General features: G+C 52.6%; 1 protein-coding gene across 11 annotated transcripts in view; it reads right to left on the bottom strand.

Annotated features, from left to right (window-relative positions):
• The window catches only part of Atp2b2 (ATPase plasma membrane Ca2+ transporting 2), a 351,907-nt gene that overhangs the window by 110,975 nt on the left and 216,617 nt on the right, over positions 1 to 24,315 (bottom strand). For all 11 annotated transcript variants that reach the window (XM_058572956.1, XM_046425452.2, XM_058572950.1 and 8 more), the window contains one exon: positions 1,030 to 1,547. In XM_058572956.1, coding sequence (XP_058428939.1) covers positions 1,030 to 1,228 — 199 coding nt within the window. In that variant the 5' untranslated portion in view covers positions 1,229 to 1,547. The remainder of the gene's footprint in view (positions 1 to 1,029; positions 1,548 to 24,315) is intronic.

Here is a 24,315-nt window from a genome sequence, read left to right as displayed (position 1 = left end):
CTGTTATCCACTTCTAGAATAATCATACTTACTGAACACCTACTGTATACCTGGGCCTGCACTAAGCACAGTGTAGGAGGCATTGACTGCATGTTACAGAGAACAGACCAAGCTCAGGACAGTTTTTGTGCAAAGTCACAGGACTGGAAGAGTCGGGCAGGGCCTTGGATCCATGCCTTTGGGACCTTTGATTCCCTTCTGAAAAGCCCTAGGAGCTAAAATCCTCTCTCTGGAAATCCCAAGCCTGCTTATTTTGACAATTGCAAGAAAACTCCACTTTCACCCTCAGGGAAAGACAAACAAGGAAATCTGTCACCCTGCCTATTATGGCTCATCTTCTTGCTGCCCTGTCTGCCCAGAAGTCCCACAGTCCACAGCTGCCCCAAGATCTACAGCCATCCCCAACTGGAATCTGGATTTGCAAGAGAAGGACGTGACTTCAGCCTGGCCACAGGGTTCCCTTGGGCAGCTGGAACTGGATGCACCTGCAATGCTGTGGTTCCCGCCCAAGCCCAGATGAGGGCATTCCTAGGGTCTGGGGTAGGGGTCTGGGGGCTGGGCTTCCAGATCCAACCAGTGTGGCTGAATAGAGGAAGCAGGAGTCTCTTCTGGGCCTGGATGCAGGTAAGCAAGGTTGGCTCCACCCTGGTCCCTTCCAGTCAACCTCCTGCCCCAGTTGAAGACTGGATGTCCTTAGGGCTTCCGGGATGAGGAACCTAACCCCTTGCAGTAGTGATGTTCCACCTCTTTGGGATGGAACCTTCTGCCTAGAACACGGTCTTAACCCAGCTCTTTTCCAGTAGCTCAGGCCTTGCTGGAGTTTGGTCAGACGCTAACCCATGATGACGCTCTTTCCCCTGGCCTCTCCAAAGTGGCTGACGCCCAGCTAGAACACATTAGAATGGCAATTCTGGCAATTTCAGCCCATTTCTGACACATCTCTGCCACTAAATATTTTGAATAGAGTTCCTGGTGCCAACTCAGTGGCCACCGGGCCTGCAGCCCCGGGTTCAAGTCTCCCACACTTACCTTCCACAGGTGAGGTTTTGAGGCGCCGGCAGATGGCTTCAGTGTCCCCGTAGGTCTCCTTGATCTTGACCACAGCCTCTGTGCCCCGCAGCTCCATGAGGGAGCGGAGCTCCTCCATCGTGCACCCAAACTCACCCCCATGGCTCGACTCATTTCTTTGGTTTTTGGAGTAAAAGTCGCTGTTGGTCATATCACCCATGTTTGCTGAAGTCCCTGCTCAGGGTGGGCCCAAAGGTCAGCACTGGACAAGAGGCTTCTGGGTGATGGCTGTGTGTGGCTGTCCTCAGCACACCCTCACTGGACAGCTGCAGCTCCAGGTGGCCGACTCCGGGTCCCAGGGGGAGGGGGTGGCTGAGGAGGGCTGGCGACAGCAGTGGTGAGCTCCAAGGTGTGTCCCCAGGTGGGGGGCAAGGTCCAGGGGCCAGAGGGGCTCAGGGCTGTAGACCCAGGAGTCTCCATTCAGTGGGGTCCATGTTGCTACCTGGAGCTGGCATCTACATGGTCAGGGGTGGTGGCTCCTGTGGGGACAAGCAGAGAGGGGGTCAGGCACTGGAGTCCTCTTGAGACAGGTGCTCAGTAAAATCCAGGCTGTGGGTGTGCATTTATAGCCCCAAGTAACGCTGAGCACACACACATACACTCTCACTCAGGCATTAGTTCAACAACTCCCAACCCACTAGCAACGCTGTACACCCGAATGGTTAGCAGCACCCACCGAATGCCCTACAACAGGGCAGCCCAAGACACAGCCTGGTAGAGCCTCATAACACACTGATCCCCAATTTTCCACGCTGTGTAACACGCTGAGTTCCGACCAGCCCTGTGCCCACACCGTCTGCCATGCAACACCCAAAATGCATATTCCTAGCCCCCCTCCCCCCGCACTGCCAGACACACGCACCAACACACAGGCCCCCCATTCACACCACTCTGAGGAACAGCCCCACCCTGTCACACACTGTCACACTTCTAGGCATACAACTTCATATCCCCACCCCTGCCTCACCAAACGCTATGTGCACACCAGACCCCATTTCCTTTTTTCTCTGACTATGCTTGTTTACCTACATCCCAGCCCCACAAAATCTGAGACATGCCCTCCCTCTCCCTAGGAACACAGGCCTCTGGACACACACACATGACCACTCCCATCCACGCCACCTCTGCCCATAGTACATTCTCTTCTCCCCACATTCCTTCCCCACTTGGGCTTCATAGGCACAGGGAAGGAGAAAAGATCCCCACCTCCGCCCACAGCCCCCAACCACGTTAATCAGGGCCCTTGGCCTGGCTAGAGAAGCTTGTCATATATATATTCACGAGGCACAGAATAGAGCCTCGAGCTTGGTCCCTCGTATGAGCTCTGGTCACGGAGCCCTCACCTGGAACCCCCTCACATCAGAACCCTGGACAGTGGCCGATTGTCCCTCTCAGGAGCACAGGAGGAGGGAGCCCGGCCGCCGGCTTCTCCCTGCCCGCCAGGCCACCCTTGAGGGAGTGCAGCATCTGTGGGGCTGCCAGGAGAGAATCCAATCTGCCCAGACACCCAACACCAGCGACCGAGGCCCCGGCAAGCGTTGGGTGACAAAGGGCCCCCGCTGAGCTCGGCTGAGCCTGGCACAGGGACCCGCCCCGCCCAGCCACAGACAGCTGGCCATCTTGGGCTCAGGATAAAGAGGGGGAAGGGGTCCAGGACAAGAAGAGAGGACTGAGTCCCCTGACCCAGCTCCAGACCCCAGCGCTCCTCACAATCCTTCCCTCTTGCACACATTTTAGAGCCGAGCATTTGGGTCATTGAACTTTCCCAGAGGGTGCCCGAAGCTTGGAGAGTGAAAGGAAACTGTCTTGAGCTATAGAGAACAAGGAAGTGGAGAAGCCCAGAGAGCGGGGTGGTCTCCTGGCTGCTAGTCCCGGGCTCTTCCTCTCCCTTGGGAAGCAACCTTCTTTCTCTCTGAAGTGCCCGGGTGGCGGGAGCGCTGTGTAGGCTGCAGCTAAGACACAGGATCTGGAATCGGAGCAGTCCCCGTTCAAATCTGAGCTCTCCTACATCCTGGTGTGGGTCCCTGGGCAAGTCCCTTCACTTTGGAGCCCAGGCTCCTTCATCCGTAAGATGGGGATAATAATAGTCACTCTCCTCTGTCCCCTGGCTGCCTCTCAATTTACTGGGGATAATGAACTGTGTTAAAATCCACTTTGTTTTCATCCAGGGTGTGCAGCCTCCCAGCCAAGGGTCAGGAGGTGCCGGAGGCTTTAGAAGAAACTGCCACACCTTACAGAGGAGCACTTTTACTCAGGGATGCAGGAAGAAGCAGTCCCCCCTGCTCATTTGGGACCAATGAGTATCTCATGGAGTAGACCACAATATGGACCCACTGCCTCAAGAAGAGATCAAGTATACGGTGTGCTTGGTACTCCCCCTTCCAATTATGCAAGAAGTGTTCCCACAACTTGGCCACTGGAGTACACACTGTTCCCAGAACTCATGAACTTTGACCCTAACAGAACAGGTGAGGTGGGGTGTGGCCAAGTACATCCCTGAAGAACAACAATCCAGTTCCACTCTCCCCACTTCTTAAACATGTACAACGAATCAGGCCCTGTGTGCTCTGCATGTTGCCTCATCCATGTGGGGACTGGGGTGTAGTTAGTGATAGAGTCCTTGCTTAGGATATGCGAGGCTCTGGGTTTGGTCCCCAGCACAAAAAGAAAAAGGTGTCTGTTCATATAGTGTAATCCACTGAAGGTAGATTCTCAGGGGGCAGGTGGTCAGTATAATATGTGCTGCTCTGACTAGAAAAGTACCTTGTTCTTCAAAAGTGCCCAATAAATAATTGTTGAATGAATGAATGAATGAATGAAAAGCAAGCAAACAAAATCTCATTGCATCCTTACGACCCTGAAAAGTGGATACTGTGATGATACCCATTCTACAGACAAAGACAATGAGGTTCATAGGAATGAAATCATTTGCACAAGGTCACACGGAAATGACAGGGAGTGAAAGGTCTTTTGGATTTGAGGCCTTGGACTCTTTTCTACCATCCCATAAGAAAGGTTTAACTGAAGCCTGTTCCAGCACCCTGAGCCTCTCTGGAGAGAGTGTTGGTGTTTGGATTTGGGTGAGATGCTCCTTTCCTTTTTCTAGAAGTCTTTGAGGGTCCTTAACGTGCCCCATCCCCAGTCTAGAATCTGCTGCAAGGGGAGATCTATCAGAGCACGTGGGCTCCTTTCTCAGGGTGGGGTGAGGCCTTGGGCCCAACTCAAAGTTTGCGCAGGGGCTTTTGTGTTAAGTAGAACCACCCCCCACCAACGCCCCCCCCCCCGCCCCCGCTACCCACCAGTGTGAATGAGTTATGGGTAAGTTCAGGAAGCTGTGTAAGGAAAAATAAATGGCTGGATCAAGACAAGGATAGAGTGTGGCAGACAGGGGCACAGCCATTAGGAGAGAAGGGAGAGAACAAGGTTAGGGCCCCTTCAGGCCAGCAGGATGAGAGGAGAGATGGGTCTGAGATGCTCAGGGAAGGCAAAGCCCTTGTTGGAGGCTGACTGACTGGAAGCCTTCCAGAATGGCCTTTGTTTTCTCAGGGACAAGTGGGAGTTGAGGAGACTTAGACCTTCAATCCAGAAAGAACTGACCTATAGCCCAAGGAGGCCTCAGTCCTCAGCACATATGCAATAAGTGTGGGCCAGATGAAAGCAAGGCCAGTTGACCATTTGCGACCCCCAGACTCACTCTAACCTTCCTGATGGAGCAGGGAGATCAGTCTGCGATCCTGAGCTAGCCACCCAGCTTCTCCTGAGTCTTAGTTTCAGCATCTGCAGTTTGGGGATGCTAACATGTAATACTACTAAATTAGTGGCATGCGGCGAGCATTTATTGAGCATCTGTTAGGAGTTGGGCACTCTAAATGCTTTCCAGGGACATTTCTTTCAGAGATGCTACTGTAAGGTATAAAGAGTAGGGACTCTGGAAACCACAATATATGGATTCAAATTCAGTTTCTTCACCTCCCAGTAGAACGGGAAGCAAATAAATTTTGCTTTCATTATCTTAAAAAAGCTGGGGAGGGTGCTGGGGTTGTGGCTTAGTGGTAGAGCGCTTGCCTAGCATGTGTGAGGCCCTGGGTTTGATTCTCAACACCAAATAAGAATAAATAAATAAAGGTTTTGTGTCCATGTACAATTAAAAATACTAAAAAAAATGTAGGGTTACTCAGCAATAAAATGGCATTTGCAGGTAAATGGATGGAGTTGGAGAAGATAATGCTAAGTGAAGTTAGCCAATCCCAAAAAACCAAATGCCTAATGTTTTCTCTGATACAAGGAGGCTTATTCATAGTGAAGTAGGGAGGGAGAGCATGGGAAGAAGAGACGAACTCTAGATAGGCAGAGGGGTGGGAGGGGAAGGGAAGGAGCAGGAGGTTAAAAAGATGGTGGAATGATGGATATCATTACCCTAAGTACACATATGAATACACGAATGGTGTGAATATACTTTGTATACAACCAGAAAAAAAAAAGTAGGGGAAGGTAAACAATACTATCTAGCTCATCAGAGTTATGAGGCTTAACTGAGTTGTTTTATGTAAAATGATTATAACCCAGTCTGGCATGTGGTAAGCATTCGGTAAATATTGTGATTCCTATTAATACATCCAGCCATTTTATGAAACAGTCTTGTTATTTCCACACATATGCAGAAACAGAGGCCAAGAAAGGTGCAGCAAATTAGCCGAGGTCACCATGGCCTGGTAGCGGTGGAGGGATTTAAACCCTGGCCGTCTGGTTCCAGGGACCTACTCCTAGCCAGGATGCTTTGGGGCCTCCCATGGTGAATCTCCCTCAAGGGGTTCTTATGAGACTTAAATGAAGTACCATATGTGAACCAAAGTGTTTTGCAAACCACAAGGGACTTTTTAAACCTGAGGTGCTGTTTTCTGTCTGTCCCCCTGCTACCTGCGGCGTGGCTTACAGGCACTGATAATTACATCTCTGACAGCACGAGCTATGAGAATTGTTAGCAGCAATTATGTCTGTGATCACAATAGTAGGCATGAGTTAATGGTTACTGTCAATAGTAATGACTATTGTGTTAAGATGAACTGTGATGTTCAATCATCTATCTGCCCACTCACCCACTACTACCTGCCAATCCATCTACCCACTCACCCACCCACCCACCCTCCATCCATCCATCAATTTATCCATCTACCCACTCACCCATCTACCCACTTATCCATCCATCCACCCACTTACTCATCCATCCATCCATCCATCCATCCATCCATCTATCTACACACCCACCCATCCATTCATCCATCCATCTACCCACCCACTTATCCATCCATCCATCTACCCACTCATTCCCCCATCCACCTTCCATCAATCCATCCTTTATCCATTTATCCACTCATCCATCTACCCACTTACCTATCCATCCATCCATCCATCCATCCATCTATCCACACACCCACCCATTCATTTATCTACTCATCTGTCCATCCATCCATTCATCCACCAACCCATCCATCCATCCATCCATCCACCAATCCATTCATCCATCCATATACCCACCCTTATCCATCCATCCATCTACTCACTCACCCACTCAACCTATCCATCCATCCATCCATCCATCCATCCATCCATCCATCCATCCATTCATCTACCCACATACCCACCAATATGTCTGTCCACATCCATCTAACCACCCACCATTTGTCCATCTATCTATCCACCTACCCATCCACTCACACATCCATTCAATGATGATATTTTGGAAAGCTACTTGGTGTCAGGCACCGAGGAATTGAGACATGACCTCTGCCCTCTAGGAGTTGACAGTGGGGAAGAGACATGATTAAATTAGTGATGTTCATGACTTGGTGAGTTTGCCATGATGGGGATTCCCAGGAGCTGTGGATGCCCAAAGCAGGAAGGTCTGACCTGGCCTAAGGAATTGGGGAAGGTCGTTCCTCTCAACTCCAAGTAAGAAATACTTTCCCTGTAAGTTAAGCAGAATTTAAGCTAAAAATACAGGAAGAAACAGAAATATACAACTTTCTCTAAGTGAAGGTTGGAGGAACATAGTGAAAGGTGCAAGAAGGGACCAGGGTGAGCAAGGATGGATGCAGCCCTAGGATAACAAGGTGGAACCCTAGGACAACAGGCACTGATAAAAGGTGGTGCTCTGCCCCATAGGTGACTGATCTTCTGTGCTTCTTCTGATGCTGCTTATCCTCAGCCCCCGCATCTCACAGGTGCACACACAAGGTCACCTTTGTTCTGGATGTCTTGCCTGTTTTTTTCCCCTTCTAAATTACATAACTCACTGTGGTTACTCTCTCTGGCTGGGAAATTTGCTCAATTCAAAAACATGGGTTCCCCAGGCACAGAAGCACTTCACGATGTAATACAAATGATCTTCCGACAGGTCGACAGAACTGAAGACCCAGGAGTTTGCAGAGACTCTATCAGCTCCCTGAGTCCTACAAACCTGCAACCCACACATCTGTACTGAACCTTCTCAGATCCTGGGCTTCTGCCTTCCTGATGGCTTCTGTCTTCCTGTCTGCCCCAGTGCCCCTTTCTTGGAAGCCCAGCTGACCATTTATCTAGCTCACATGTTCCTGGTTCCCAGATGATTCTTGGATTGTAGCACATTTCACATCCACTGCTCAAGCCTGCTTAACTCCTTTCCCCAGGAGCCTGGGAGCACCACATGGTCAGCAGCCATGTCTATTTTGTACCTAGTGCAGTGCCTGGCATCCAGAAGGAGTTCAATAAATGTGTAGCGAATGAAGGAACATCCGAGCCTGCTGTCTATAACATTAGTTATGTTTTCAGACCTCAGTTTCCTTGTCTGTAAAATGGAGGATTCGTATCCCCTCTACTTTGTGGGTGGGCTGGGGGTCAGGAAAGCTATCAGAATTGGTGGTGATGATTTTTTTCTTTGAGCTGCTGCCCCTTCCCTCCTCTCCCCAGCATCCCTTCTGAGTAAGAGGCGGGACTGTGAGGCTCCGCCGGATTCTGATGTTCTTGTTGCCTTATCATGTGTCCCACCTTTCCATGGCTGAGGGATTAAATGAGCCATATGACCTTGGAGAAGTCGCTTCACATTGCTGAATCTCATCTGTCCTACAGGCTGCTGCAGGGACCCAGTGAGACCCAGCCCCTGACTCAGACCAGATGTTCCCTGATGCTGGCTTCCTTGGGAGCCCTTGCCTCCCCTGGTTTTAGCAGGTGCATCTTTCTCATGGTTTCTTCACGAGGGCCACCTACAGCCAGCTCTCAACACCGCCTGGGTGGGCACCCTGTCCTAAGCCAATGCGCTCAGGGCCTGGGTGGGGCATACAGCCAGCTCTGGCCTCGAGAGCTCAGTGAGAAGCTCCACTCCTTCTTCCCAGCTCCAGTGGAGTGACCTTGAATAAGCCTCTTTCCTCTCTGGGCCTCCCCATGTGGCCAGTGAAGGAACTGGACTAGTGCTCTCTGGGGTCCCTTCAAGCTTTGAAGCTCCAAGCCCTTCAGAATCCAGGAGAACATTCTGACAATATTGGATTTATGCATTTCGGTTTCATCTTATTAGCATTTAAATGACTCCGTATTGTTACATTTCAATGACTCAAGAATAGGTTAGGGGCACCTTAATAAAAAGTCTTTGCCAGGAGGGATGCTGGCAGAGGAAGGAACAATATTTTGGGAGGAGTCAATTTAACAAAGAAGGAAGCTATCTTTCAAAGGCAGAATTAACACACACACACACACACACACACACACACCACAAGCCAACAGCTTTTCAGATCCTAACTGAAAGATGGTGGCTGAGACAGTTGCAAATGAATTATGTGCTAAAAATAACTTTCGGATGCCAAATCCTTCTGTTTTAAGATGTGCTGAATTTAAATGCCACCTGAATATGTATTTTTAAAGTCACCATTTCCTTTGAATCATCACTGGAAGCAATGACTGATGTAGGGACCCAAGACCAGTATGGGGGGAGGTCCCTGATGACCCAGGCCTATCTCTGTTGAGTTATTAGTTGTGCAACTTGGGCAGGGCTCTTAATCTCCCTGTGGCTCAGTTTCCTCATCCATAAAATGGGGACAATCCCACAGTCACCCTTACAGGGTTTTGTAAGGATTAATTGAAAAAGAGCTTAGCACGGCTCCTGGTCATGTTACACGTGACTAGGACAACGATATGATCCTAACTGTATTGTCCTTAAAACAAGAACTCAGATCCAACTCTGCAATGCCCTCAAAGCTCCCTGCCATTCCTCAGATGACTGGGAGGTTTGCAGCTTGTGGGCTCGGTACACAGGCTGGCTTGCCCAATGCTCTGATCTGGAAAAACTCACGCTAGTACCCATGGAGTAGGGCATTTTCTTTCCCTCTCTTGGTTGCAAATTCTGTCCTTTCTCTAGGGGCTGCCTTGGTCCAGTGATGGGGAGCCATTATCTCTGTGTTGATCCCAGAAAACAGGTAAGCTCAGCCTGGCAGCCAGGGATGGAACAGCTGCTCCTCCCTTCTCAAGAGTCTCAGCCATCTCTCACACATCTCTTCCTGCGTGTGGAGGGACTTTCCTCTGCACATGTGCGTGAGACAAGAGAGCTTGATGCATGCAGGGTGCATGAGGGTGTAGTTGTGTGGTGTGTGGGGTGAGCGTGGGTGTGCGGTCTGTGTGGATGTGCTGGATCCCTGGGAGTGCATCAGGGTGGTGTGTTAGCACGGGGCACGGCTGAGTCAGGAGTGCAAAAATTCCAGAGTTGGGTTGGGTCTGTAGTCAGTGTTATTCTGTGTGAGAGAGGGTCTCTAGAGTGGTGTGAGTGACCCTGAAGGACAAGGTATACCATGCATGTCTACTGGAGTATGTCATCAGGAGTGTGTGTGTGAGCCAGCCAGAGACATCTGTGTGCCACCCTCCCCTCTGGGTGTGCAAGTGCCATAATGTGCGTGTGCATCAAAGCTGACAAGGACAATGTCGGCTCTGTTCTCACAGTTGAGGAGAGAGAACAGGGAAGGAGGGAAGAAATTGAAAATGTATACCCCAGAAGCAAATTTGGTGCTATTTTTAGACAACTCCTATTCTGTTAACCAGAAAAGGAACATCTAAAAAAGTCCAGAAATCCCACAGAAACAGCCTTGCATCAGCCTTCAAGGCACAGGTGGCACAAACAGGGCTGGGGGTGGGTGGAGAGGGACCCAGGGCTTTTTGTGCAGCTTGTCATCCTCAGGGTTAACTGTCTCCACTGCCCCTGCTCTCCAGCGGGGCCACCAGTGTTAGATGGCAGGAAAACCCCTCTACTGCTGGTCTTTCAGGCCTGGCACAATACCCATCTATCTACCCACCCATTCACCCATCCATTCATCCATTCCTGTGCCCACCCACTCATCTGTCCATTCATCCATTCATCCGTCCATCAGCTGTCTGTCCAACTATTCATCTCTCCATCAATCCTCCCACCCACCCAACTAATAAGTCTAACAAGGTGCTTCTCAGGCCCTGGTCTGAGCACTGGGATTGTAGAGAGAGCAGGAAATATGCTTAGATCCTCCTTCCTGGCTGCAAAGGGTCTGATCACTTTGCTACAAAGAACCCCATATGACTCCAGAGTGAGGATCTGCAGGTTGAGGTGGGGAGTTCCTGTACAGGGTTTAGTTCAGATTGGGGGAGGATGTATCCTAAATGGCCCTTTCCTGGGAATCAGGTCCCTCGGGTCCCGATCTTAGCTTGACCACTATTGTTAACAGCAATTGCATAGCAAAAGCCTTCCATGAGCTGGGTCTACTTTACAGGCAAGGAGGATGAGATTCAGAGAGGTTATGGATGGCCAAGGCCATATGGGTAGGACTTGATATAGTTTAAATACAATATGTCTCCTTCAGTCCAAAGCCTCTGTCTATCCTCTGTGTCCCGCGTCCTTTGTTTTTTTTGGTACTGGGAATTGAACCCAGGGGCGCTTAACCATGGAGCTACATCACTAGCCCTTTTTATTTTGAGACAGGGTCTCACCAAGTTGTTGAGACTGGCCTCAAACTTGCTATCCTCCTGCCTCAGCCTCCTGAGCTGCTGGAGTTACAGTTGTGTGCTTGGTCCTCTGTGTTCCATGACTCATAGTTTGGCCTTGGGCCACTGTTCCCCCTTAGGTAAAGTGAGGAGGTGGGATGGATAGATCCTCAGTCTTGAAGGGCCATTTTAGCACCCTCCTTAAGGATTCTCCCATCCCAAGATTCTTGCTTCTCAGGAGACACACAGTAACCCGACCTTCCTCGATGCCACCTTGTCTCCAGTGGAGAGGGATGTCCCAATTGCAAGCCCAGCCCTGCTTGGCTGGAGGCTGAGGGAAGGAGAAATGCCCTAGAATCAGGGAGGCATGAGCTGATTATAATTCACCTTCTTCCTTTGACATCCACTTCCCACCCCCAGGCCTCAGCACAACATCGTCTGCCTTTCAAGATTCGTACCCTTTATGTGCTCCAGGTTTAGAAATCTTTGCTTTAAAAAAAAAAAAAAAAACCTTTGTGAGTTTTCTGATGAATTTAAAATAGGAAAGTCACTAGCAGTTGGATATGAGGAAGCCCAGTTGAGGAAGCAAAGGGTTGTGGGGCAGCTGTCACCTTAGACTGCAAGGAAGAGGCTTGCAGTGAGAAGGCTGAGGTGCTGGCCTTCCTGGGGTCGACCAGCTCATCTCCACGTTGTTCTCAAGTTCCACCAAATGCCTCTGCCAACCCTCAGCTCTTCTCTCACCCTAAGTCCGGAACTTTTAAAGTCCCCTTTGCAGCCAAAGGGGACTTTAAAAGTTCCAGACTTAGGGTGAGAGAAGAGCTCCAAGCCTATGGATCCTAGCTGGCCTAAGTGACCAAAGTGAGTCCTTCTGCATTTAGCCCCTCATTCTTTCTTAGCTCCTGCTCCGTCTCAATGGATTACAATCAGAGACTGGAAGGAAAGACAAAAAATGATGGCGACACTAACCCCATGTCCACTGTGGGCCACACACTGCTCCACGCATTCGCCATCTCATTTAGTCCTTCACGACAACCCTGGGACCCAGGAACTTTCAGCACCTCCCCCTTTTTACGGAGAAGACAGAAACAGAGCGAGAGAGCTAGCCCAAGGCCCCATAGTGAGGGTGGCTAGGCCAGCTCTATGTCACACACAGGCACTCTGGAGTCCCCCGGGCTCGCTCACTGTCCTCTCTCCAGCAGGCCAGGCTCCTGCCCTTCTTTCTGTTTCTACAGTAAGGCCCAGGGTTCCTCTGTGGCCAGCATGCTACCACACACCACAGGCTATCTGATGGGGCCTCAGGCTTCACCTCTGACTGTGGAAGGAGGGGGCCCAGGAGCTGACTCCGGGGTTGAAGTGCTGATGGATGAATGGAGGTGGGTGCAGGGGAGGGATTGGGTGGCCGAGGCCAGGGAACTTGATAAGGGCAGACCTCTACCCGCTGCGGGCTGTCAGGAGAGGCTGGGAGTGAGAGCTGTCCACGTGGTCCTGGTGCTGAAAGACAGGACGGGGGATGACAGAGAAGCAGGCACTGACTGCACTGGGAGCTGTCACTGAAGCCATGGTGCTGACCAGGGAGGTAGGGGTGGGCTTTGAGGATGAGCTGTCCACATGCTGTGGTGCTGACAGAACAAAGTGTCATGAACATCCAGAGGAGCTTTCTAGGACAGCAGGGCTGACCTCTGGAGTGTGGGGATGGGCAGGTAAAGCCAAGGTGCGTCCCCTGACTCAGGAGCGGGGTGTGGGTGCTGGAGATGGCACTGAGCCTTTTCCATGAGTTCTTGAGCAGGCATAGGGAGCTGATCCCCGATACCAGAGGCCTGGTTCTCAGGCAGGGAGACTGTTCCAGTGTGCAGGCCTGGGCAAGATAAAAAACATGAACTTTGCAAAAGGCCACTGAGGGCCATTTAAGTGCACGGACAGAAAGTCCACCTTGGTCCATCAGTGCCATCTGCCCCCAGTGCCCAGAAATTCCACCAACTAATGAATCACTCTTTTGTATGCGCCTCCTTGCTTCCCTCCAGTTCCTGCCAGGACTGGGAGCATATTTAGGTGGTGGGATCTCAGTGGGACTGAATTGATTGAGTTGTTTCCTCCCTGGGGTAGAGGAGAAAAAAATTTACTCACAGAAGTGCTGGGCATGTGCCTAAGCTGGGCGATGACTTTTGAAAAGCTGAATGGGTCCTTTGGGCCCAGATCAGTGAAGCAGGAAGCTAAGACCTGGGAGAAGGTCTTTCTGTGTGCCCCGAGACTGCAGAGGCAGGACATCTAACTATAGGGAGAGAGAGGGATTAAACAGGCAGAAAGTAGGACTCTTGGAATCAAGGGAGTGGAGGAGTCAGAGTGACAGATCGCAGCGGGGATTCATGCATGTGTGGGGGTGAGCTGTCTTTTGGCTCCTATTTCTCACTCTTGTGGCCAGTCACTGTTCTATCTCTTCTAAGCTCTAGCAGAGGTGTCCCTGGTTTGGTGACTGTGTCCTCATTGCTCTCCATGCCTGAGCCCAAGCTATCTCCACCCAGAGTCTCTTTGGTGCAAAGCCAGCAATCTCTGTGATGCCCCCCCCACCCCCCCCCACTTGGCCTCAGACCTGAAGGAGGTGAATATGAAGACTGGAAGCCAGAGAAGGAGCCGAGAGCAGGTGAGAATGAGTTGGAGTTTGTATGTGGGCTTAGTCCCTCCCCTGTAGCAAAGGTGTCCTTTCCTTCCTCTCCCGATAAGGACTTCTCCAGGCAGAGCTTGGGGTCCCCAGAATGGCTGCTCAAAGAGGGGTTCCTTGGAGGGACACCTGAATTGACATCACCTGGGTCTTCAGCCCCCACCTTGCAGGGATGGATGAGTGTGTGGCACTTGGGGATTTGAAAGGAGCACAATCATTGCTCCAGTGCTTTGGGGTTTCCACCCCCCCCCCTTAGGCTCACTTTCTCTCATACCCAACACTCTCCGGGTCTGGGTTCTAGAATCCTACCTTTCTCCTGTGACTTCTGGCTCAAAATCACCCCAGTCGCCTGTCCCCAAATATCCAAATGGCACTTCCAAATAGGCCAGGCTGTTAGTGGCTCCTGGGGATGGCCGGCACCACCCAACTCCAGGGCCCTTGCCACTCCTCACATCCTTGCCCACAGTAGATGTCCCCACCCCTCCTCCTTCTTCCCACTCTTCCTGGGCTTCTGTGGTTTTTCTGTTTTGGCCAACTGAAGGCTTTACCCATGGTTCTGTCCTTGACCCCTGAAATGTCTCTCCTGGGTGATGCCACCCATCTGCCATCAGCTTATATGCTAACACGAGTCACTCCCAGGCTGAACCGTCCACCTCGCCCTCTCTCCCAAGCTCTAGAACTGACCTTCCTATGGCTGCTAAGTGTCCTCTCTGAAGGTGTTCCAGGCTCTCAGACTCCCTTGAATGTCCTTATTCTTCTGTGACTCCTGTGTTCCACAGAGCATCTAAAGTGTCCTATCTTGACTCTGCTCCCTCCCTCACGTCCAATCAGAGGCCCAGACCCGAGAATCACTGGGCAAGGGCCCATGTGCCTTCCTCTTCCTCCCCTCCCCAGGCTCCTGACCTGCTTCAGGCTACTCATTCACAACCCCCTAATCAGTCCCCCAGCTCTGCATTCCCCTGCTTTCTCCATTTGTCCACAGAATGAGGATGATGATGATCGCCATGTACACAGTAGCTTCTGAGTGTCAGAAGCTGTGTCAGGCTGTGCATATGCCTTCTCCTGCAACTTGAAGAGGTAGGTACTTCACTACTTTCCACACGAGGCAACGGAGGCTCAGAGAGGCAAAATAACAACATGCACAAGCTCACAGAGTTGATGGTTTGTGGAGCCAGGAGCAGACTAGTAGTCTAACTCTAAAGCCACCATATTAGGCCACCTTTTGGATTTAAGCATGCCATTTTTCTGGATTAAAAACCATCAGTGGCTCCTAGGTGCCCATTTTAAAAACACAGACAATGATCTCCAGGATCCTGTCCAATTGGTTCCAAGCCAGCCTCCCCGGGCTCTGGTCTAACAGAACGCTCTGCCATTTTCTGAACAACTACTACATGCTCTTACCTTCTGTACACATACTCCCCCTATTCCAGAAAGGTCTGCCACTTGCTTCTCTACTAATTGAAACATGGCCTTCCAAGACCCAGCCCGAAAGTGGACTTCTCTGTGAAATTTTAGTACGCCATGCTCCAAATTTCCACCCCTTTCCTCTGGCAGCCCATCAAACGTGGCTCACCCCTTGACACCACCCGCTGCATACTCTGTTACCAGCTTGCTTCCCTCACGAGCTCCCCAAGAACGGGACCTTCCCAGTCCCCAGCATAGGATGGACTTTCACTAATGTTGGCTGCATGACAGAGAAAGCCACTGAATGGGGGAAGGACACTGGGAACAGTGAGCCTTAGGGTGAAGTCTGCATTTCCAAGGGGAAACTGGCCAATCAGATGGTAGGAACAGCATATGCCCAGTGTAGCTTCCCCAGGGTTGAAGACTGTGCCACAACTTTCTGGATATCAGATCAGCGAACCCTTACTTAAATCCTATGCAGTAGCTGCTACTGGGATCCCATTTGTTAGGTGGGCAAATAGAGGCTTTGATAGGAGGTTGCATAGAAGGTGGCCCAAGGTCTCATAATGGTTGGATTTGAACTCAGGCAGACTGCTTTCAGAGGATCTGCTCTGAGAAGAGTTACTGTGGCCACTGAGGTGGTTCAGATTTGGGGTTTCAGCCCAAATGGGGAGTATCCCAGTCCTTCTGGACAGTTCGTCAGGTCCACGTCTTCACTACATCCAACTGTCAGGTCCCGCTGGGGACCCTGGGGCCCGCCTCATCCCTCCTTCTCCTCTGCCTCTCCGCCCTCCCCATGTCCTGAGGTCAGGACCAGGACACTCAGAACCTGCCAGGAGGCAGCCTTGGGCTAGGTGCCCAGGCCTGGGGGCTGTGTGGAGGCACACGATGTCCCCCACCTTGAGCTCATCCTCTGCGATGTCTGCCTTGGCCCCAGAGTTGCCTCACCAACAGCCACAGCCCCCAGCCCCCAGCCTCGCAGGCCCTGGGTGCCTGTGGCCTCTCTCCAGCTCCTGCATCCAGCAGGTGCCGATGAGGCACCATCCCACCCAGAGTGTGGTGGAGGGGGTCCCGGCTAGCTCTGCAGCTCTTGGCCTGACTTGGCATGGCTGTCCTGGCCACTGCAGAGATGAACAGAATCCACTCGGCACCTTGAACAGATGGTACCACTTCTAAAAATAACGTCGCACCACGCTCCCGGGCGCAGCCGAGTCCCCGCGACAGAAGGGGGTGCGGGTGGGGGTGGGGGCCACTAGCTGCTCTCACCAGCCATCTGCACTGGGACAGAAGCAAATACAGCCTCCCTGGGGACGCGGGCCCACAGGACCCCAGCCCTGCTAAAGACAAGCAGAGCCACAGGCCCGGTGCTCAGGCTGTGAGCCCCCCCAAATGAAAGTAAACAAGGATGCTGTGGGGTGAACGGCCTGGCTCCTCTCTACACCCACTCTTGAGGGCCCTCCTGCAGGCCCACTCTCCCCCACTGCACCGTGGCGGGGATCCCTGCCTGCAAAGCCTCGTCTCTTTCTTTCTCTATTAATTTTTACACCATCTCTAGGTCTCAAGCCCTAAGACCATCTCCTCCTGGGGATTTCTCCATTCCCAAAGACTTCTTCCCTCTATAGATTCTTTTTTTTTTTAATTGTAGTTGGACACAATACCTTTATTTTGTTTATTTATTTTTATGTGGTGCTGAGGATCGAACCCAGGGCCTCGCTCGTGCTAGACAAGCGCTGTACCGCTGAGCCACAACTCCAGCCCTCTATAGATTCTTTAATGACTTTTTGTTTGACTCACAAAATAGTGGGGTCAGAACCCCTTATGTGAGGCTTAGATTCAGATAGATCTCAGAATCCTCGCTCTGCCACTACCAAGTGGCCATCAAGTTAGCTCTCTGGCCTCAGTTGCCACGTTTCTAAAAACTGGAGACCATCATCGGCCCTCCCTCCCAGGCCCACTGGGAGGACAGTGTGAGTTAATCCAGGACTCAGGCCACAGCCTGGCTGTTGAAAGACACCATAAACTGGAATCATAGTAATTTCTAGAAGGATGGATACCCTGAGGTAGAAGGCACTGGCCCAAGGGAACAGAGCAGGTGCTAGCAGAGCTAGGCTCAGGCCCAAGGCCAGTCACAGATGTCACCATCCTAAGCCACCCATTTCCCTCTGCTTCCAGGATGTCCCAGGGCAGCTGGTCTGGGTAGGCCTGAAGAACCCCGGAAGACATTCCCTTCCTCGTTTCTTGCTAAGAACCAATCTGAGCCTCCTCTGCCCTGAGCCCTGGCCCGACCTCTTCAACTCTTACAGAGGTCCAAGCCTTACCCGAATCTCTCAGCCAGAATGTTCAAGAGTTCCAAAGTTGAGGTGCTTCCAGAGCCCTAGGAGACCCCAAACCTGAGACTCCAAAGGTGTTCTCATTCAACTACCCTCACCCCAAGTTTCTGCTCCTGCTTTTCAAGCCCTTCAGTCCTCTCCTCCTGCAAAGCCCCAGATTCAAGAGAAGCATCATGGTGGATGTAGTGGGTCTTTCTTCCCCCAGGGGCTGTGGCTCCAGATGCATTTTGAAATTTCCTGGAGTGTTAGGCCCCTACCATGCTGCCCCCAGGGCCTGCTCTCCTTGGGGTGTCATAGTCTGGGGCTGGGTTTCAGGTGCAGTCAGAGCCCAGGTTCAAATCTCCAAGTCAGATTCTTCTCCAGCTAAGAAGAGACTCCTGCCTCTGTAGAGACTTCAGTCCCTGAGACCTCTCTGCTTTGCAACACCCAAATCTGGGCCTTTGCTGCCTGATTTCTTGTTATAAGGGACAGACAAGGCCAGAGCTTGTCCAGGGACATAGTTTCTTTCTCCAGGGTCAGGGTGCTAGCTCCGAGGGCTTGGGTGTGTGCATCCCTAGTGGCTGACTCAGGTCCACAAAGGCTTCAGGCCTGGACAGAGCGGGTCCCTGACCACTGTCCTGTACTATGTTACCAGGGTCCTAGGAGGGTCCCTGCCCGGAGCAGAGGCTACCAAAAGGCATGTGTTTGCAAAACTCATGAAGGGGCTCTGGTTCTCTGAGCTCATTTGAATCCAGAGACTAGAAGGGACCTTAGAGGTCAAAATCCCTGTGATGCTTGATCCTTCCACAGCATCTCTATCAAGTCCTGCCTCTGCTTGCTTGCCTCCCGCCATGACAGTCTTAGGCCAATGTGATGGTTATGGGCTCTTTAGGTGGGGCTGGGGTTTTCGTCTGGCTGATAATTTTTATTGTTTTTACAGTTACGGGGTGCTCTCCGATCTACTCTCAGTACTGTCAGGGCAAAGTGCAATTTTGTGTGTGTGTGTGTGTGTAGGGAGTGTGAGGAAGCCAGGGGTCATGGCAGAATTTTACTACCTGGAGCAGGGTCAGTCTCCATGTCTAGGAGGTGGCTGGGTAGTGAAAGGGAGCACCCACAAACTTTCTAGAATAGCATAGAAGGCTGACCTTTCTAAGATGCCTCTTCACTAACTCTGGGGCTGTCCACAGGGAAGTCCTGAACCCTTGGACTCTGGAACCCCCAAACCATGCCAGCGGATGACTTTAGCTCTCACGGGAAATCTGCCATTAAGTTGTACCCTGAACAAAATGTCAGCAGTATTAAAATGGCCTTTGGAAAGAGTGCTCGTAAAATGCTTTCCGGTTTGAAGCTTAGAAGATCCCATTTATTATTATTTTTGACTCACAAATAAGGAAACTAAAGCTGGAGAGATTCAGGGGCCTGGGGCCGGTCCTTCAGAGACAGACATCTCCAGGCTGTGACCCTGGAGGCTCATGGGATTAGTCCCGGCACAATAGCTGGTCACCCCAAACCATGGTGGGTTGGCCTGGCTGGGAGGTCCAGCATTAGCTGTCCCTGCTACACTACCTTTGGGCCTCAGTTTCTCCATCTGTAAAATAAGGAAGATGAGCAGATGGTTTCCAAGAGACCTTCACAAGACGACTTGGGCAGAGTCTTTGAGCTCAGGGAAGGGCTGGTGGCACCCCTTGCCCCTGATCGTATAGGACACATTTGCGTTCTTGTCTCAGCCAGTGTTACCTTCTGACCACTAAATCTCTATGTGGGGAGATTTTCTTGTTTTAATAAATAATAATAATAGTAATAATAATAATAATAATAATAATAATAAATCAACTCAGAGCTGCCCTGTGGATCACCTGCTATGACTCCGCTTCTCTGCCTGGTGGACTCCTATTCAGAGTGTCCCCTCTTCAGTAAACCCTATGTTGACCCCACTGTCCAGAGTCAAATGATCCTTCCATGTGACTCGGTCATTTATGCCCTTTAAGCATTATCCATCTCTGGTCCCCAGCACACAGTGGTACCTCACAAAAATTTGCCAAGTGGAAACATGGAAAAGTGGCCCTGGGAACCTGTGTGCTGACCCCAGAACCCGGAAAAGCACCAACTGCCTGGGTCTCAGGCCCACCCACTTCTTGAACAAACACTTGTGTTTGAACACAAAGGTAGAGGACATGCACTGGGCACCAAGCGGCCTCCGGTTAGAATAAAAATTAAGGTTGAATAAGAGGAAAGGAGATAATATTTCTGGCAGGGCTACGGCCAAAACATGAAGTCACCAGGGTAGCAGCAACATTAAGGGAACAATCCTGCTCCCTGCATTCACCTTGGTTCTCATATCATCTTGCAAGGGCCCACCAACACCCCCTGAGGTGGGTGCTTTTATCTTCTCCATTTTGCGGATGAGAAAACTGAGGTTCCGTCTGTTGGAAGGAGAGGCCAAGGTCACACCGACAGGGACAGCTTGGTGGGGATCTGTATCAGGGCCTGAGTCCCAAGGCTGTGCTCCCTCCTGACCTTGATACACCATGGACCCAGCGCACACAGGGCTGCCTTGTGGTGGGGATGCAGAGCACGGGAGTGGAATGTTCTAGGAGGAGACAGAGCCAGGGCTGCCCGCTGCCCTCCTCCCCACCCAAGTGAAGGATCGTGGGCTGGGGCCGGGAGAGGCAGCTCCAGCATCCTCCAGGGAAACCCCAGTGGGATTCTTCTCCCTTCCACTGCTGACAGGTGCGAGGCCGGGGCCCAGGCAGGAAAGGGCGCAGGGGCTTTGGCTGACCTGGCAGGTGGGGTGTGAGGGGCAGCAAGCAGATGGCAGCCCCTTCCTGTGTTTGGAAGAAGTCAAGGATGAAATTCTGGAGCCTGAGCCTGGCCGTAGCACCTGCTGTTAGAAACAGCCCTGGGCCAGAGGGCTGGCAGCCGCCCAGCATGGATTTGTGACAATGACGGCCCCGGGGAGGCGTGGCCACCAGCTCAGCCCTCTTCCACGGCATCATTAGCATGTTATAAATAAGAACTGGGATTGGAAGGGACCCTTTGGGGGTGTCTTGCCTCCTTTGTCTCTAACCCTGGAGAATGGGAAAAGATGCCCATTTTACCAACCGAGGCCTTAAGGGGAGAAGTGATGGGCTTGACACGGGTCACCCAGATACAGGGTTAGGGCCAGGGTGAGGCTGGTGAGGCACCTCGGGCCTCCCATGTGAGAAGGCCCTCCCTCCCGGTTCCCATCAGTGCCAGATCCGGCTTCCTCCACCATCTGTCCACCTTGCTATTTACTGCCCAGAGCACCCACGGGGTCTATTCGCTTCCACCCCAGCCCCAACAAAGGGCAAGATGGAGAACCTAGACAGGGATTTCAAACATCTTTTGGTGACTTTGTGGAGGGTGCAGCCGTAAGAGAATCAAAGGGACACCTGGAATTGTAAAAGATCTTGAAAGCGAGGGCCTCGGAGCTCGGAGCCCTGAGCAGCAGAGAACCCCAGGAGAAGTGCTTCACCTCTCATCTGCACATTTGATAAACTTTTGCAGTGGGCCCACCACGGGCCTGGGATGCGCTCACAGCTAGAGAGGAACAGGACTCGGCCCTGCTCTCCAACAGCTGGACATCGTCTCCCCCTTACCTGGCATGGTGCCTGGATATTATAACAGTTTAATAAAATTAATGAAAAGCTGACACTCAGGGGCGTTGCCTATATGCCAAGCCCTGTGCTAACCACATTATATGAATCACCTCCTTTGAGCCACACCACAAGTTTACGAGGCAGGCATTCTTATTTCCCCCACTTTACAGATAAGGACAACTGAGGCAAGAAAGCTGAAGTAGGAGCTCACGTTAGAACTGTGGATACCCAATATTTGCTGGGTGAAGGAACTAAAATGTGGAAGAAGTTGGGTAGGGAGGCCAAGAATACATGATACAGCTGGGCGCGGTGCATGTCTACAATCTCAGCCACTTGGGAGGCTGAGGCAGGAGGATCGCAAGTTCAAAGCCGGCCTCAGCAACTTAGTGAGACCCTGTCTCAAAACAGAAGAAAACGACCGTTAACAAAGAGCTGGGGATGTAGCTCAGTGGTAAAGGACCCCTGGGTTTAATTCCCAGGACAGAAAGAAAGAACACATGATACATAAGGGAAGTGATTTCTTAACTGTGGCCTCGAGGCCCACGCAAAGCACACTGGGATCTCCAGGAGCTGTTATCAGGTTCCCCAAGGAGTCAGGGAGTTCTCCAGGCTTTTAGGTAAACTTGGGCTGCAGACTTCCAGGAAGAGGGGACAGCGGCGGCCGCTGTATCAGCTAGCAGAGGGGAGGCTCCGGTTTCTCTTTCTGAGCCTGACCACATGCTCTACCTATAAATACACCCCAGGCCAATGGCCCCTTTCACCCCCAGGAAGTGGGTTCTCAGATAGGCTGGGCCTGGACAGGTGTGGGAGGAAGGGGATGTCCCCCTGGGGCTGGCCCAGGCAAGGGTTCCCCGTCCTGAGCCTTCCTGCTTCCTAGAGCCTCCTGGGAGGGGGCTGCGGCTGGACACCCTGACACCCAAGCCTCCCTGGCGCCTCAGTTGCCAGGCAACCAGGCAGGACGTCCCTCACCCCAGCTCAGGTTTCCAGCGCCCAGGCCTGGCTGAAGGTGTGGGTGTTTAATAACAGACTGCCCAGTCCCGTGGGGGCTGCTGAAACCCATGGATCTTAGAGCTGGGCAGGGCCCGGGTGGTCCTGTGGTCATTTTGCAGAGGGAGGGACTGAGCATGGAGAGGGAAAGGGAGCTGCCTGAGGTGACCCAGCGAGTGAGTGAGGAGGCAGGGCCCTCGCGGACTCTCTGATGAGGAGGTTGACGTAGAGATAACCGTCTGCCAATGACAATGACGAGTCTAGCTGCTGCATGTGGGACCCTGGCTCTGTGCCTTCTCTCTGGTGGCCCTTCTCATCCTCAAGATAAACTCAGTGAGCTGTGTGTTGTTCACACACCCATTTCATAGATGGGAAACTGAGGCTCAAAGAGAGAGGCCAGATGCAAACTCAGGTCAGCATGACTCGGAAGTTTGCAGGTTTCTCCCTGAGCTGACCCTACCTTGCCCCTGGGGACCCATAAGAGTTAAGTAGGGACCGAGGGCCCTGCCTCCCAGCTCAGGGAAGGCGTATAAAGGATTTGAACTCATGGCTCCCTGGCCTCCAGGCCTGGGCCTGACCCTTTGTGCCCAGTCCCTGGCAGACTCTGGGGCTGAGCCCTTGCTCCAGGCCACAGGGTCTCCCACCCTCCCCAGCAGAGGGAAGCTTCCAGGGGACAGGACCCCATTCCCCAGCCCCCGAGATGGCCAGCAAGCTCCGGCATAGAGAGGTGACCTTTGATTCTAGGCCACTGGACCTCTTGCTCGTCCCCCCCCCCATCCAACCCCCACCTCCCGCAACTTGAGCCTGGGCTGGATGGGGACACGCAGGTTGCCATGGCGACAGCACATCGGATACTGACCTGGGGACCCACTGGCTGTGCAGGGGAGGGGCGGGCGTTGCCTCAGAGGGATGGCTGGAAAGGCGGAGGACAGGGGGCCCTGGGGCCCTATGGCGGCCGTGGTTGCCGTCTGGGTCAGGCTGGGCACAAGCTGCTATTTATAATTCTGCTGAATGGGCCCAATGACCTGATCTGCTGTCCCACCTGCCTGGGAAGGGAGGAACAGGCCCAGAAATGTCCTGCCTGCCCCCAGCATGGCGCCTGCCACACACCCTGCGGGAAGGTGCAGGAACCCCTCACCTCCGTTAGCTTCAGCGCCCAAGCCCACCCTTGTCCCCGAGGTCTGAGGCCAGGACAGACTGGAGCCTGGGCTCTGGTCCTCAGAGGGCTTGCGCAGGCCTGTGTCTGTCGTGAGCGTGGCGCGTGGGCGCGCGTCATGTATGTTCTAGGAATTCTCTTACGAGAGGGAGGAGGGGAGAGGGGAAGGGGGAAGGAAGCTGTGAGACACGGAGGGGAGCTTGAGAGGCTGGTGTGGGAGGGAGAGGGACGGGGGAAGGAAACGGGGAGGAAGAAAAGGCTGCAGAGAAGCACGCAGGCCCCAGAAGAGGCAAAAGGAGGCCTGGAAGAGGCGGAGGAGAGGGAGAGGAGGATCAGGATGCTCAGGAACCAGAGCCAAGACACAGAGACCCACGGAGATGGAGCCCAGAGACACAGAGGCAGGCGAGAGGGGAGCTGCGGCTCCAGGGCGCGTCCCCTGCCACCTGCCAGCCTCGACCCTGGTGGCCAAGCTGCTGGTCTGAAAGGCACACCCAGCCTCAGACAGCTTGGTGACAGGAGGAGACGGCTTCGTGGCCTGTCTCTGATCTGTCTGCGCAGCTCCTGGGCCAGGGCCAGGGCCAGAGCTCTGTCCTGGGCATCCGTCCTCTGCCCTTCTTGCCACCTGGGGGCCTTGGGGCAGGGCGAGGGCCACTCCCAGGTCGTCGAAACCCGGCTGGGAAATGGCATGGCTCCCGTGGCTCCCATGGCTCGCCGGGCTGTCCGCCTTCAGATCCGGGTTATTTTGGGAGCTGAGCAGCCAGAAGGCGCCCCTCCTCCCCTGTTCACGGGCCAGTGGCTGCTGACTCAAATCTTCTCTCAAGGAAACTGTCTCCCCCAAACCTAATGTCACTTCTTCTGGGAGGCCTCCCCTGACTCTCCCAGAATGCACTTTGGGTGGTAGCTTCAGGACAGGGCAGATCCCAGGGAACCACTGTCCGAGTGTCCGCCCAGCGCCCTGACAGACTGGGAGCTTCACGGTGGCGGGGCTGGTTAGGTTCGGGCGCCGGGCACAGGGTTTGACAGCAGCAGCTAATGCTCATTAAGCACTTAGGAGTCCCAAGCACTTGATGGGCACCATGTCACTTAACATCTCAGTAGCCCTGTGTGGAGGCTGCATTAGTCTACGCTTTACACAGCCAGAAGCTGAGG

Source organism: Marmota monax, unplaced genomic scaffold (genome assembly GCF_021218885.2).
Source record: "Marmota monax isolate L192 unplaced genomic scaffold, Marmota_monax_Labrador192_F-V1.1 WCK01_AAM20220418_F8-fsc00028, whole genome shotgun sequence".
NCBI classification, from domain to species: Eukaryota; Metazoa; Chordata; class Mammalia; order Rodentia; family Sciuridae; genus Marmota; species Marmota monax.
The sequence above is the reverse complement of the archived record's forward strand: the minus strand, read 5'-3'. Positions and strand labels throughout refer to the sequence as shown.